The 12,710-nt window shown below is 37.8% G+C and overlaps 1 protein-coding gene across 1 annotated transcript in view; it reads left to right on the top strand.

Annotated features, from left to right (window-relative positions):
* TPPP (tubulin polymerization promoting protein) overlaps positions 1–12,710 on the top strand; it is a 114,268-nt gene that overhangs the window by 36,673 nt on the left and 64,885 nt on the right. Inside the window, exon 2 of the mRNA XM_031946080.1 lies at positions 856–1,167. Within this exon, the coding sequence (XP_031801940.1) occupies positions 860–1,167 (308 nt within the window). The 5' untranslated portion in view covers positions 856–859. The remainder of the gene's footprint in view (positions 1–855; positions 1,168–12,710) is intronic.

The raw sequence follows: 12,710 nt of genomic DNA, 5'->3' as shown, positions 1-12,710 counted from the left end.
TACAATATAGATCCTAACTATTTTCACCCCATTATACAGATAAGTAAAGTAAGGCTCAAAAAGATTAAATGTTTTTGTTGTTTTTCTCCTCCAAAGCTACTTAACTAGTAGGGCCATAAATGATCCTTTGCCCAGTACTCTTTCTACTTACTATATCACATAGTAGATACCTTGGCTTAAGCACCCAAGATCTTGGGTGGGCTTGGAACCCTGGCAATTTAGACTGGGAATAAACTAAGGGATGCAGAATATTTGTTTAAATCATTTGAAACAAATGTGAGATATTTGGCAGATGCAAACTCAGCCAAATCTGTCAGTCATCTGAACTGTTCTGGTTGTTCTGATTGGGTAGCCAAATAAATCAACACAGAAGTTCTCAGGCAAAGAGAGTCTTAAGAAAGATCGAAAGACAAGGGAGTGGGGAATAGAGGGCCAGATTCCTGACTCAGGAAGAGCTAAGTGTTACAATTATTACCTCATTTGATTCTCACAGCTGTCTTGCAAGATAAGTGCTAACGTTATTCCCATTTAACAGATGATGAAAGTGAGAATAAATGACTTGCTCAGAGTCATATAGCCAGTAAATGTCTGAGACTCAAGTCTTTCACAATGCTGCTCCTACTTTTCTCTTCCAGAGAAAGACTCAGAGCAGAGGAGACAATCTGGTGGCCCATGGAGGTGACGCTCCCTAAGAAGTCTGAGTCTTCTTTTGTTTGTTCCACATCCTGGATTACCTGCCATAGCATGTATAAGACCTCCCTACATCCTGTGAGCAGGCTAATCAAGAAAGTGGCCCTCAGGCACTTCCATATGGGAAGGATGCAACAGTAACTTCTCTCTTTCTTTTTTCTCCAGTAAAATGGCTGACAAAGCCAAATCTGGCAAAGCTGCCAACAAGACTCCCCCCAAGTCTCCTGGAGATCCTGCCAAGGAGAAATCAGCTAAACGGCTCTCCCTGGAATCTGAGGGCACCAATGAGGGGGCTACCGCCCCAGAACTCAGTGCCCTGGAGGAGGCTTTTAGGAAATTTGCTATCCACGGAGACACCAGAGCCACGGGGAAAGAGATGCATGGAAAAAACTGGTCAAAACTCTGTAAGGACTGCCAGGTAATCGATGGGAAAAATGTGACAATCACCGATGTGGACATCGTCTTCAGCAAAATCAAGTAAGTCCCTGCCCCTGCTCACTAGCTCCTTCTTTGGGTATGAAGTAGTTTACACTGTTGTGACCTAAAGAGCTTCATTTTATCCATAGATCATATTCCTTCCATATCCTCATAAATAGATATGTGGATGCCCTTCTCTTTTAGCTAACTATTGAAACTCTTGGAATTCTTCTTTTAATCATCTAAGCAGCAAGCAGATACTTCATTTTGTTCAGTGGTAATATCTTCTGAGAAGCCTGACTGTGCTAAGGGGCTTTGACTGTCTTTAGAATACTTGGATGAATTTGTTATTATTGTTATTGAAAAGAGAAAAGAAGGGCTGATATGTCAGGGTCAGGAGACAATGAAGGATTATGACTCTAGAAATTCAGTTTGAGTATCGTATGCCATGCTTTTTTTTTTTCTCCAAAATAGTGTCCCCTGGTATATAAGAACTGAAAATAATAAGAATGTGGGGGAGGAAGGGATCTAGAAAAAGAGAGTGAAAATTTTATGCAAATACTTTTGTGTGATAGGACTAGAATTCCTAATCCCTTGCTGAGGTGTATAATTACAAGAGAAAGCAGGTCTTGCAATCCTAAATATAATTTTTTTAAGTGAGTAGGACTAAGCTTGTGATTTTACTGACATATGGAATTTCTAGGTGAGAAAACTATGAATATAGATGATTGCCTTCTTTGCATCTTAAAGTTAACACTCTTCAGAGTTGCCTAGGTCCTAGATCATTGCTAGGTTATGTCAATATATGCTGGAGCTGGGACTTGAACCCATCTTTTTCTATCTTTAAGACTAAGTCTCTATCCTCTGTGCTATACCAGCTCTCTAAATATCTTCTAAATCTTTATTTGCCATCATGTACTTTGACCCATCAGAAACCATCAAAACCCAGCATTTCTGATATCTCCCATTATAAATATTCCCTGGGTTAACCAGAACAGTTGTTGAAGCAAGTCTGAATAAAAGGAACCCAACACCAGCATGAACAGTTCTTGGTGATGAGATCTGATCTGGGAGCCAAGCTTCATCATACTGACACATAGAGTCAATGTCCTGTCCCATTTTTTCACAAGCACCTCTCTTTGGCTCTCCTTATCTGCTAAGCTTAAATAAAACAGCAGATGGGTTCTTTTCAAACACCAAAGTTTATTTTTTAAGTAAAGTTTTATTTTCATTGTAATCCATCTCTGTATATTTAAGAATGTTGCAGAGTTTGGGGAATTCATACTGACTTTTGTTTCCCCAAGTGTTTTGTCTCTTAGGGCTTTCCTTGTTCTCTTGATAGGTTTTTTTTTTCTATTATTTCACAACCATTCAATCAGCATCAAATGCCTAATACATGTGAGGCAAAGACTAGGAGGTGTGGGGGGGATAATAAAGAAAAATAATAAAACCATTCTTTCCTGTCCATGAATAACTTATATTCTTAAAAAAAAACTTATTTTATTGATTGTCTTTGTTTTTGCATTACTTTCATTAAAAATATAACTTTGTTATATAGTTAAAAGAAATAGCAAGTTATACATAATAAATCTGCAGTTTAGTTTGCAATCATCTTTTCATATTATACTATGTTATGGAAACTTATTTTATTCCATAAATTAAAATTGAACAAATAAATGCATATGTACTTCATAAAGGGAATTTTGCAAGACAAATCAACACAGAATATGGACTCTTTGAGAAAAAGTATGGTTTTGTTCATTTTTTCTTTGAATCTTCCAGTATTGGCTTTTAATAAGTTTTCATTGATTGATTGTTCCTAATAACATCTACAATATAAGGACTTTACTTTCCATTTGGGAGATACTAGTGAGCATATAAGTAAATACAAAGTATATGGTGAGTCATAAAAGCAAGTTCACCCCTGGATTAGGGTGCACGTAGTCATATTAGGTGAAATTTAATGATCACAAGTCAAGAGTTGGAAGGGACTTTGGTGCCCATATGATCTAGCCCCCTGATTTTACAGCTAAGGAAGCTGAGGTCCAGAGAATTTAAGGACATACCCATACTTATCTAGGTAGTAAGAGGTGGTATCTGAACTCGGCCTCCAGTAGCACTAGTCTTTTCAGTGCCTCCCTAAATTAATTAGCTCCTAGTTAACTTTGTTTCTTTTGACTACCTGGTATTTCCTTTCTATTCAACAAATATTGAGCACTTACTAGATGTAGAACCCTATTTTCAGAAATTGTGGGAGACCCCACATCATAGAGCCTATTTCTTAACAGTCTAGATTACAAAAAGCTTGTGAGTTCCATAAATTTGGTTTTTTTGACCAATGGGGATCCATAAAAACCAACTCCTAAGTTGTTCTTATTCGTCATTTTTAGTCATGTCTGACTTTTCATGACCCTATTAGGGGTTTCTCTTGGCAGAGATACTAGAGTGCTTTGCCATTTTCTCTCCACATTATTTATAGATGAGGAAACTGAGACAAATTGGGTTAAGTGATTTGCTAGTGTCTGAGGGCAGATCTGAACTCAGGAAAATGAATCTTCCTTACTGTAGTCCCAGTACCTCTATTTACTAGATCCTTAAAACTTAACACAAAACTTAACAAAATTAAGAATCTAACCTAAAAACATATCTAATAACATTAAAGAGACATGAAGATATCAGAACTTTTCCTGCCTGTTAATTTTCCTAAACCAATGGCAGGACTCTTCCCCTCACTTAGTGGAATAGATGCTAAAATTGCATTTTTCCTTGGCAGGAAATATCAAAAAAGGACAAACCTCCTGTGTGTGTTAGGACTGTACTCAGTTAAGTGTGTTCTGTTCACTAATTCTCTATTTTTAAGAGGTGTAATCACAACCTAGATCTGCCTTGACGTCTTGATCTGCTGTTCTTCTCATCTTATTGGTCTCCTAACTCCTAGATTTTTTGCTTGTATCTTGATTGAGATGAATCCATGATCCTATCCATCATGTGGCTTTTGGATTGTAAAGTCCTAGAATATTCCAATATCTACTATAATAATCTTCTCTATGATAGTCTCCCAACTCCCATTACTACTCACAATCCTGTCCAGTAGTTTCCTTGATTCCCTTGGGCAGTCAGATTCAGCAGAAATGACGGGATTTTCACCCTTTGTTATGTGTAACAATTTCAGCCCTCCTTCTTTCATTTCCCCTTTCTCTCACCTCACACTCTGGTAATGTTTGCCATCCTTCAGTATACCGAAATACACTGAAAACACATTAGAACATAGCTCATCTTGACATAGGTTTTTTTTAAGTTATCTTGTCCTCCAAAACCTAGCAACTCCTTGTAATAAAGCCTTGATAGAACACAGGCTGTATTCATTTAAGTTATTTCTTTTTCCACTCCTTTTATGCCTTTTCCCCCTGAGGGGGTGTTTTGATGTGAACCTTTTAAAAAAAATAACTAGAGATTTTCTTTATGAATATCATGTGTTTCCTATAAAAATTTCATATGAATCAGTTATCTGTATAATTTTTAGCTGTCTGAAATTTATATAAACAAAGAAAAATGAAAAGTGGAAAAATATTATTTGAGCTAGTATAATTTGTTTCTTCCTCACTTTAAGTCCAAGTCCTTACATCCCAATGTCTCTTTTGGAATATGATTTTCTTAAAGGAGTCCAGGGCAGTATAAAATTATAAATGTTCAGAGCTGGAAAGAACCTTACAGATAGTCTCTTCTAGCCTTTGGTAAGCACTGACTTACCGAATAATAAAATACTTTTTATTTAGTTTAAATAAAAACAATTCTTAGCTCATGAACCACATGAAAACAAGCAGTGGACTGTTCTTGGCCTGTGGGCCATGATTTGCCAACCCCTGGTTGAGCTCAATTTTCTTATTTTACAGATGAGGCCCTTGAAGCTGTAAAATGATGTAAATCAGGTCATAGAGCTAGCAAATTAATGGTAATCCTAGCACTAGGACTCATGTCTCCTGACTCCAAAGACATTGCTTATTACATACCATATCACATTAATCATTTTTAGCCATTTTCAGGTGGGACTTTGTAAATCTCAAAGCATCAAAGTTTTTACTCATATATGACTCTTAAGTTGGGGTATATATGTGCGTCCATTTGTGTGTAGGTTTAAGTGTGTGTTTCTACTTTTTTTTTTCCTCTCAGAACAGCATCCTTTGCTGTGAAGGATTGAGTCATCACCTTGGTAACAGTCAAACTTTTTAGAAGAACAAGGCACATTCCTCATATTCTAAAAGTACTTTGGGGGGGGGCACATCTCCAAATGATTGACTGAATTGTATTTCTGCCTAGGTGACTATCCATTGTTGCTTCCCATTGGTTTAAAAATAAATCAGGAAGGAAAAACAGAAACTAAACAGACTCTTATGAGACAGGGCAGAACATACCTTGTAGTAAATGTGTTCCTGGATATGATTTTAGGTTAATTATTGTAAACAACTCCCAACTTGGGTCAGTCAAACTTGGGAAAAACTAGAACTCTTGTGGACTAACTTCCCAAACACTCATTGTTTGCAGACGAAATCAGTATAAGCACATAGTCAGCAGAGTTGTGGCTTTGTCATGTATATATACTGCTTCATTACTGTCCAATGTGGACACGTTCTCTGCTGCTCCCAAACTAAGGGAGGGTAACTAGGTCAGCTATATTTAACTTATGCAGTTTGGGGAGGAAGCAAATATATTCAAAACATCCTCATCCTCCAAAGGGATGTCACTAGAAGCTCAAATCAATTCAATTCCACGGATATTTAAGTGTTCATCATGTACAAGACATTGTGTTTATTGACTAAACCTGGAGAGCTTGGAAGTTTAAGGTTTTTACCATGATTTGAGTCCCTTTAAAAAAGCATGCTTAGGAAAGAGCCGAGGCTTCAAAACCTAGCTTTTTTTCTTAATATCCATGTGAGCCTGGACAATTAAATTACCTAATCTCCTTGGGCCATAATTTCTAGATCTATAAATTGAGAGAGCTGGACAAGAGAGCCTGTGACATCCCTTACAACTCTAGATTTTGGATCCTAGAATCCTGTTAATCCTCGCTCAAGTATGTGAAGATTGTGTTTGGGGTAGGGGGAGCATGGAGATAATTGTAGTATAATGGAAACACTACTAGTGGCTTTAGTATAAAGTCTGCCATTATTTAGCATTTATATAATCACGGTCAAATCAAGTGTCCTCTAGGTCTCTGCCAATACAGGGACGATGAGATATGATATCTTAGGTCTCTTTCAGATCTAAAATTCTTTGATTCTGACACCTGGCATTTTTCAACAAGGTTGAGAGAGTTAACAAGCCACAATTTATAGTACCTTGGTAAGATAAAGACTAAATATTTTGACTATATTTATTTTCTTTAATAACTGATTATTGTCATTTATAAAATGATCTAGAAAGCCTAGCTTAAATAATGAGGCATAAGGGGCATATGTATATGCATAGGTGTGTATACACATACATAAATATTTGAATGTATAGTTATATATATGTATATATACACAATTTTATATGCAATTCTAGCTTTACATTATTTTGAATTTTGCAAATTCAACCCCCCCAGCTAGCAGACAAGTAGCTGGATCCCATGTTAACCAGGGTACAGCTCCTGCCAAAAGTCCAGAGCCACTTTGGCTGCAGGGGCATAGAGCCTTAGAGAGGTTGGAGCCCCAAAGAGCCCCACAAGGAGAAGGAGCAGTCTGCAGAAGGACCTGCTTAGATTAAGCAAGAACTGACTGTATATATAATATGGAGATGTACTTGGTGCTGGAAGAGTTTAAAGTTTATTCTTCCTTTGTAAACTCTCTCAGACCAAAAAAATATGTAGTTCATCTTTGCTTTCCCCACCCCTTCTTTTAAACCTCAATATCTTCTATATTTCCACGTAGTTATTTGTGACTTTTCATATTTGTCCCATGCTTTGTAGAGAATAATTTATCAGGTCATTCAACAACTATTCCAGGGAGGTGGTTGCTAACTTTAAAAACATGTCCCCATTTTATAAAGAGGGAAAAGAGATGCCAGGAGAAAGGTCATCATCTAATACATATATGCAATTCAGTGTCATGAAAAGAATATTTAGAATTAGAAAACCTGAGTTCAAATCCCAGTTTTGCTACTTGGTTCCCAGCTGATTTTTAGGTAAATCATTTCACCATCCTGGAGCTGACTTTTCTCTTCTGGAAAAAAGACACTTGTTCTGGGTGAATTCTAAGATACCTCCTAATCATCTATAAAATTCAGAGAAGAGAGGCGGTTGAATTCTCAAGTCCCTTCTTTCTATAATATCTATGATGCTTGGTGAAAAGCTCTGCCTAAAACTCCTTAAGACTTATTGCTGATGATGGGATAGTAGGTCACTTTCACCATTTGGAGTAAGATAATATGATAGGCTAAGTACCAGGAAAACAGTACAGTCCTACTTCTAATTCTGGTCTTCAAAGCCTGGCTCAATTCAGAATAGGTTATTTGAACTCTGTGTGTCTTAGCGACCCAATATGTCAAAGGGGATGATGCTTAGTTGTTTATAATTGTAACCGTTAGCTTTTCAAATGGTCTATAAGCATCTATTCAGAGGTTCTTTGGAGGGATGATATGGATAGAGTTTAAATTATAGGTGGTACAAAAGAGTAAAATAAAGTACTAGCATTTATATAGAGCTCTAGGGTTTACAAAAGGCTTTACAGATATTTTATTTTATTTGATCCTCACAATAACCTGGGAGGTTGGGGCTATTATTATCCCCATTTTATGGGGAGGAAACTGAGGGAGAATAAAGTAACATGACTTGCCCATAGTTATGAAGTTAACAAGTTTCTAAGGCTACATTTGAACTCAGGTTTTCCTGATTCTAGACACAGCACTACAATGCCTGCAATTATTGCACTAGAGTTGTTATTTAGCACCTTCAGTTCTCTTCCCCCACAATGTAGTATAGTTAAGATAGAATCTTGGATTTGGAGTCAAGGAAAACCAGAATTCAAATCCAGACTCAGATATTTACTACCAGCAAGACCTGAGGCAAGTCACTTCATCTCTCCCTCAATTTCCTCATCTATAAAATGGAGAGATAATGTCTCTGCCTCCCACAATTATTGTGAGGATCAAATGAGACAGTGTATGTGAAGCACTTTGCCAATTAAGTGCAATATAAATGCTAGTTATTATTTTGAGATCAGACCAATTCTGGAACCTATTTCTATTATTCTTCATCATCCCTCCTATTCTTTCCTCTTCTCTCCTACATTTCTCTTTTTCATCTTATCTCTTCTTTGTCTTCCTGAACCTTTCCTTCCACATCAAAGCGGTGTGGGGACAGCGTGTATGTGTGCTGATAAATAGAAACCATCTCAGTTCCTCTTTTTAGACCCTACCAGGTTTCCTTTGTTATGCTCTCTACAATGTGCCTCAGAAGAAGGACCCATTGGAATAAACAGAGGCAAAGACCATTTTTAAATAATGGAAGCACCTCCATGCACCCTCTCCCTCTCTCTGTGTCTCTGACTCTCTGTCCTTGTTTCTGTCTCTGTCTCTCTGTGAATCTGTCTGTGATCTCTTTGTCTCAACATAGTGCAAACACAATTCAATGGAACAAAATCTAAATAGCAGGGAATGTCCTTTGGTCATCCCACAACAGTAAAGTTGGGCTTTGGCAGATTTGAGGTGTGTGTGTGTGTGTGTGTGTGTGTGTGTGTGTGTGTGTGTTTACACATTTTGAAGAACAAAATATCCAAGAACAATTGTGTTCAATCTCTGTTTGACTAGCATTCCCACATGTTGCTTTGGGAACATAAATTTCTTGGTTTATTGGGGTCAGCAACTGCTCAAGGGAATTTGATACAGAAGATATGCCCTACACATGCTCCACTTGTTGGATACAGTTGATGTGGTAATAATAATAGCCCTGATAAAAATACCTTTGCTCTTATTTTAGGAGCATAAGAGTAGGGAACTCTACAAGGAAATTGTCTTAAGTACTGCCATAAAATTGCTAATTCTCTGACATTACTTGATAGAAAAAAAAAATCAAAATATTTCTGTTTATCCTGGCAGGTTACTATGGTTCCAGGCAGGCCTGGGTGACGTCATGTTTTGGATCTCTGTGAGCCTTTATTTAGGTAGTTGTCTCCATAGCAACATTTGTTTGTTTTGATGTAACTATGTGTTAAATTTTAAACAAATTTTTGTGGTTATATACTAGATTTTTATTGAAGACTACTGTTAAACTAGATAAATGCCACTCTTACCCCTCCTCCCCCACAAAGAATTAACAATATTTGAAGGGAGTTAAGATCAATCAAAATTTAATATTCTGAAATTCCAGTAATTGTTATCTGTATCATCTTTGAATTGCTCCTGAAGTGCAAAATGCAAAAAAAAAAAAAAAACAACTCCTCTGTGTGTGTGTGTGTGTGTGTGTGTGCGTGTGTGTTTTCTATGGAAATTTGCTGATTCTTCCTTAAGATTTTTGCAAGACAGGTGCCACTTAGCTATTTTTTTCTTTCCCCTATATGATTATAATTCTGGAGCTGGAGAAAGCAGTGCAACATTGCATCTAAAATGTTTTCTAAATCTTAGTAGATCTTCATGATAGATTTATTTTCTTGTTTCTCACACAGTCTGTGGGAAGTGGGTCACTGACCATTTCCCACTTGGTATTAGGGAAGCCAACATTTCAGAGGTGGTAAGAGTAATGCATTGTGTGGTTGATGTGGTCAAGGTCAGGGAAGGAATAATAATGAAATCTAAGATTCTATGAATTAAGACTCTTTTGGCCTCAGACTTTATGACAGGTTGTATGTATTCCTATTCTGTATCTACTACTGGGATGAAGCAAGTTACTGGACTTTGCTGGTCCTCAATTTCTCTATTTGCCAAATGAGGGGAATAGCTTACTTGATCATTAAAGTCCTTCTTGCTCTAAATCTAAAAGCTCATGATAGGACCCTGTTCTATTCACCTCTTTTAAAACAATTCTTTAGTGACACTGATTTAAATCATTTAGATGGCTCTCCTCAATCAATGCAGGGCTAAAGAAGCCTTCCCCTCACCAGATGTCTGCTGCCCACAATTGGAAAGCTAGAGAACTGAACCAGATGTGTTCTACAACCACAGCTGCTTGATTGTGATTCCCTGGCAAGGATGAGGCTGGGTGCACTTCTCCCCCTTAGCCACCCGAACACAGCAGCAGTTGTTTTCTGCCTGTCTGGGGTAAATGCTAGGGATTGTTTACTTCAGACACCTGTGGAAGAGAAGGCACTTGGAAATGTGTACTCTTTCACAACAAAAGAAATTTGTCACACATGGGCTGTCACCACAGAAGCTTCCAACTTGGCTAGCCAAACTGGGGTGCTTTTGTAGGGAAAATTTACAAAAATAAAATAACTACGTTGTGTCATGCAGGAAGATTTGTACACATCCACTCCTACAGGTAAATTAGTGGACAAATGGGGTTGTATAATTGAGCCTGACTTCTTGACTGTTATATCTTGACTTTCTTTCAAAATAAGTCATGAGTAATTTTTTTGAGAGCTGTCTATTTTCATGCCATTCACAGCAGTCAAGGTTGACCACAGGAAATGAATAGTAATTGGATTTAAAACTTTGTACCAAAAATGTTTATGCTGAGTAATTCTTGACTTTGAGAAATAACTGCCACTATATGTTGGCTAGCTGAGGAAACATAGCCACAGATTTATGGAAACTTATAGGGAAACCAGTCCTACAATCTCATTTTACAGCTGAAGAGACTTGAGACCCCAGAGTTTGTGAATACCAAGAAGATTTTCTAACAGCCTCTGGCCAAAAAGCAACTAAGTTGCCACAAGAGTAATTTTTTTAAAGAGAGTGTTAAACATTTTTGGTCCTTGTGAAATGATAAAAGTGCAAAGAAGGCCAGACTTTGCCAGCCTTGGAAAGAGTAAGGTTGGATGAAGAAGGATAAGCAGATTTAGTGCAACTGAAGTAGATAAACCTGTGGAATGTCATGGAGGACTATTCTTGGATGGAAAGCAAGGGAATTCATTTTTACCAGCTTTGAGTCACCTACCAAAAAAGGGTGGTAATGCAGAAAGAGTGCTAGATCTGTAGTGAGACCACCCACATAATGATCCCAGATAGTCTGCTTGCTCGCTTTATAAATTTGGGCAAATCACTTCACCTCTGACAAAATGAAGCAATGAGGCAGCTCGGCAGCTCAGTAGATAGAGCTCTGGGCCTGGAATCAGGAAGACCTGAGTTCAAATTCAGCCTCAATTACTTAGTAGTTATGTGACCCTGGGCATATGATTTAACCCTGTTTGCCTCAGTTTCCTCATCTGTAAGATGATCTGGAGAAGGATATGGCAAACCAGTCCAGTATCTCTTCCAAGAAACCCCAAAGGTAGTGTTACAAAGAGATGGACATGGCTGAAACAATTGAAGAACAAAATAAAGTGATTGGACTAGGTCAGAATTTCTTAACCTAGCATCTATGAACTTAAAAAAAAAATTTAATAACCAATGAATGTAATTGATTTTCTTTTTAATTTTATGTATTTTTATGCATTTAAAAACATTATCCTGGCACTGAATTGGGATCTGGAGAGGAATCCAGTGGTTCTCAGACTGCTGCCCAAGAGATTCAGGCTAAAAGAGTCCAGAGATGGGCTAGCTCATCTCCAATATCTCTCCTACTCTCGATGTTAATAGCATGCTTAACTAAGCAAGTGGGCTTTATAATATCCATCCTCTCTGTGTTGTAAAATAAAGATAAAAGGACACTCAGATGCAAGAGCACCTTAAACTATTACACAAATGTGAGACAATCTTTTGGTGTCTTTCTGCTTTCTTGTTTGAAAGAGAAAGAGCCCTGAATATAGCAGTTATCCCTTTTGAGCTCTATCAGCCTGGGCATACATAGTTCACAGTTAACTTGCCTTGCAGGCTTTAAAACAAACAAATATGACCAGTTCCTCTGGAATACTTCAATAATGAAAACTTCCATGCACATTTTTAGTCACTGTCAGTATAGCTTCCCCTCCCAATAAAGTACAAAACATTTGTTTCTAGGAAACAAATGTCTTTCCACAAATGTCTCATGAATCCTCATGACAGGAGGAAGGTCTGGCCACTGCCTAGTTGCACAGTGACTGAGAAACCTTCTGCACATGCTTCTCTTTCCTGCCTCCTCCTCCTCCCTCATAGATCTGGGTCTGAGGTCCAGCCCCATCCCCACCTCTGATTTGGACTCCAGCACCTTTGAACTTGCCCGGGGCAAGTAGTATTACATGGGCAATGACTAGGAACTTTCTACTGCAGGTGGGCCGACTTCCCTCTCAGTTTCTCCCTGCTCCTCACATCCTACCATCCTCTTGGATGCATTTGTTTGGAGCATGAGTGAAATCTAACAAATATTCCTTAGACACCCGGTTATGTGCAAAGTCACAGTGCTGGGATCTGGGAGTACAAAAAGAAAAAAATGACACTTTCCTTATCCTTAGGGAGCTTAAATTCAGTTGGGAAACTGATACCAGCATGTTGTTTATGCAGCTTACTATATTGTATTTTTGTCACAAAAGTGATGACTTGTGTGTATGCTTTGT

This window comes from Sarcophilus harrisii, chromosome 1 (assembly GCF_902635505.1).
Source record: "Sarcophilus harrisii chromosome 1, mSarHar1.11, whole genome shotgun sequence".
NCBI lineage: Eukaryota > Metazoa > Chordata > Mammalia > Dasyuromorphia > Dasyuridae > Sarcophilus > Sarcophilus harrisii.
Note: the sequence above shows the minus strand (reverse complement) of the source record. Positions and strands in the feature narration are given on the sequence as shown.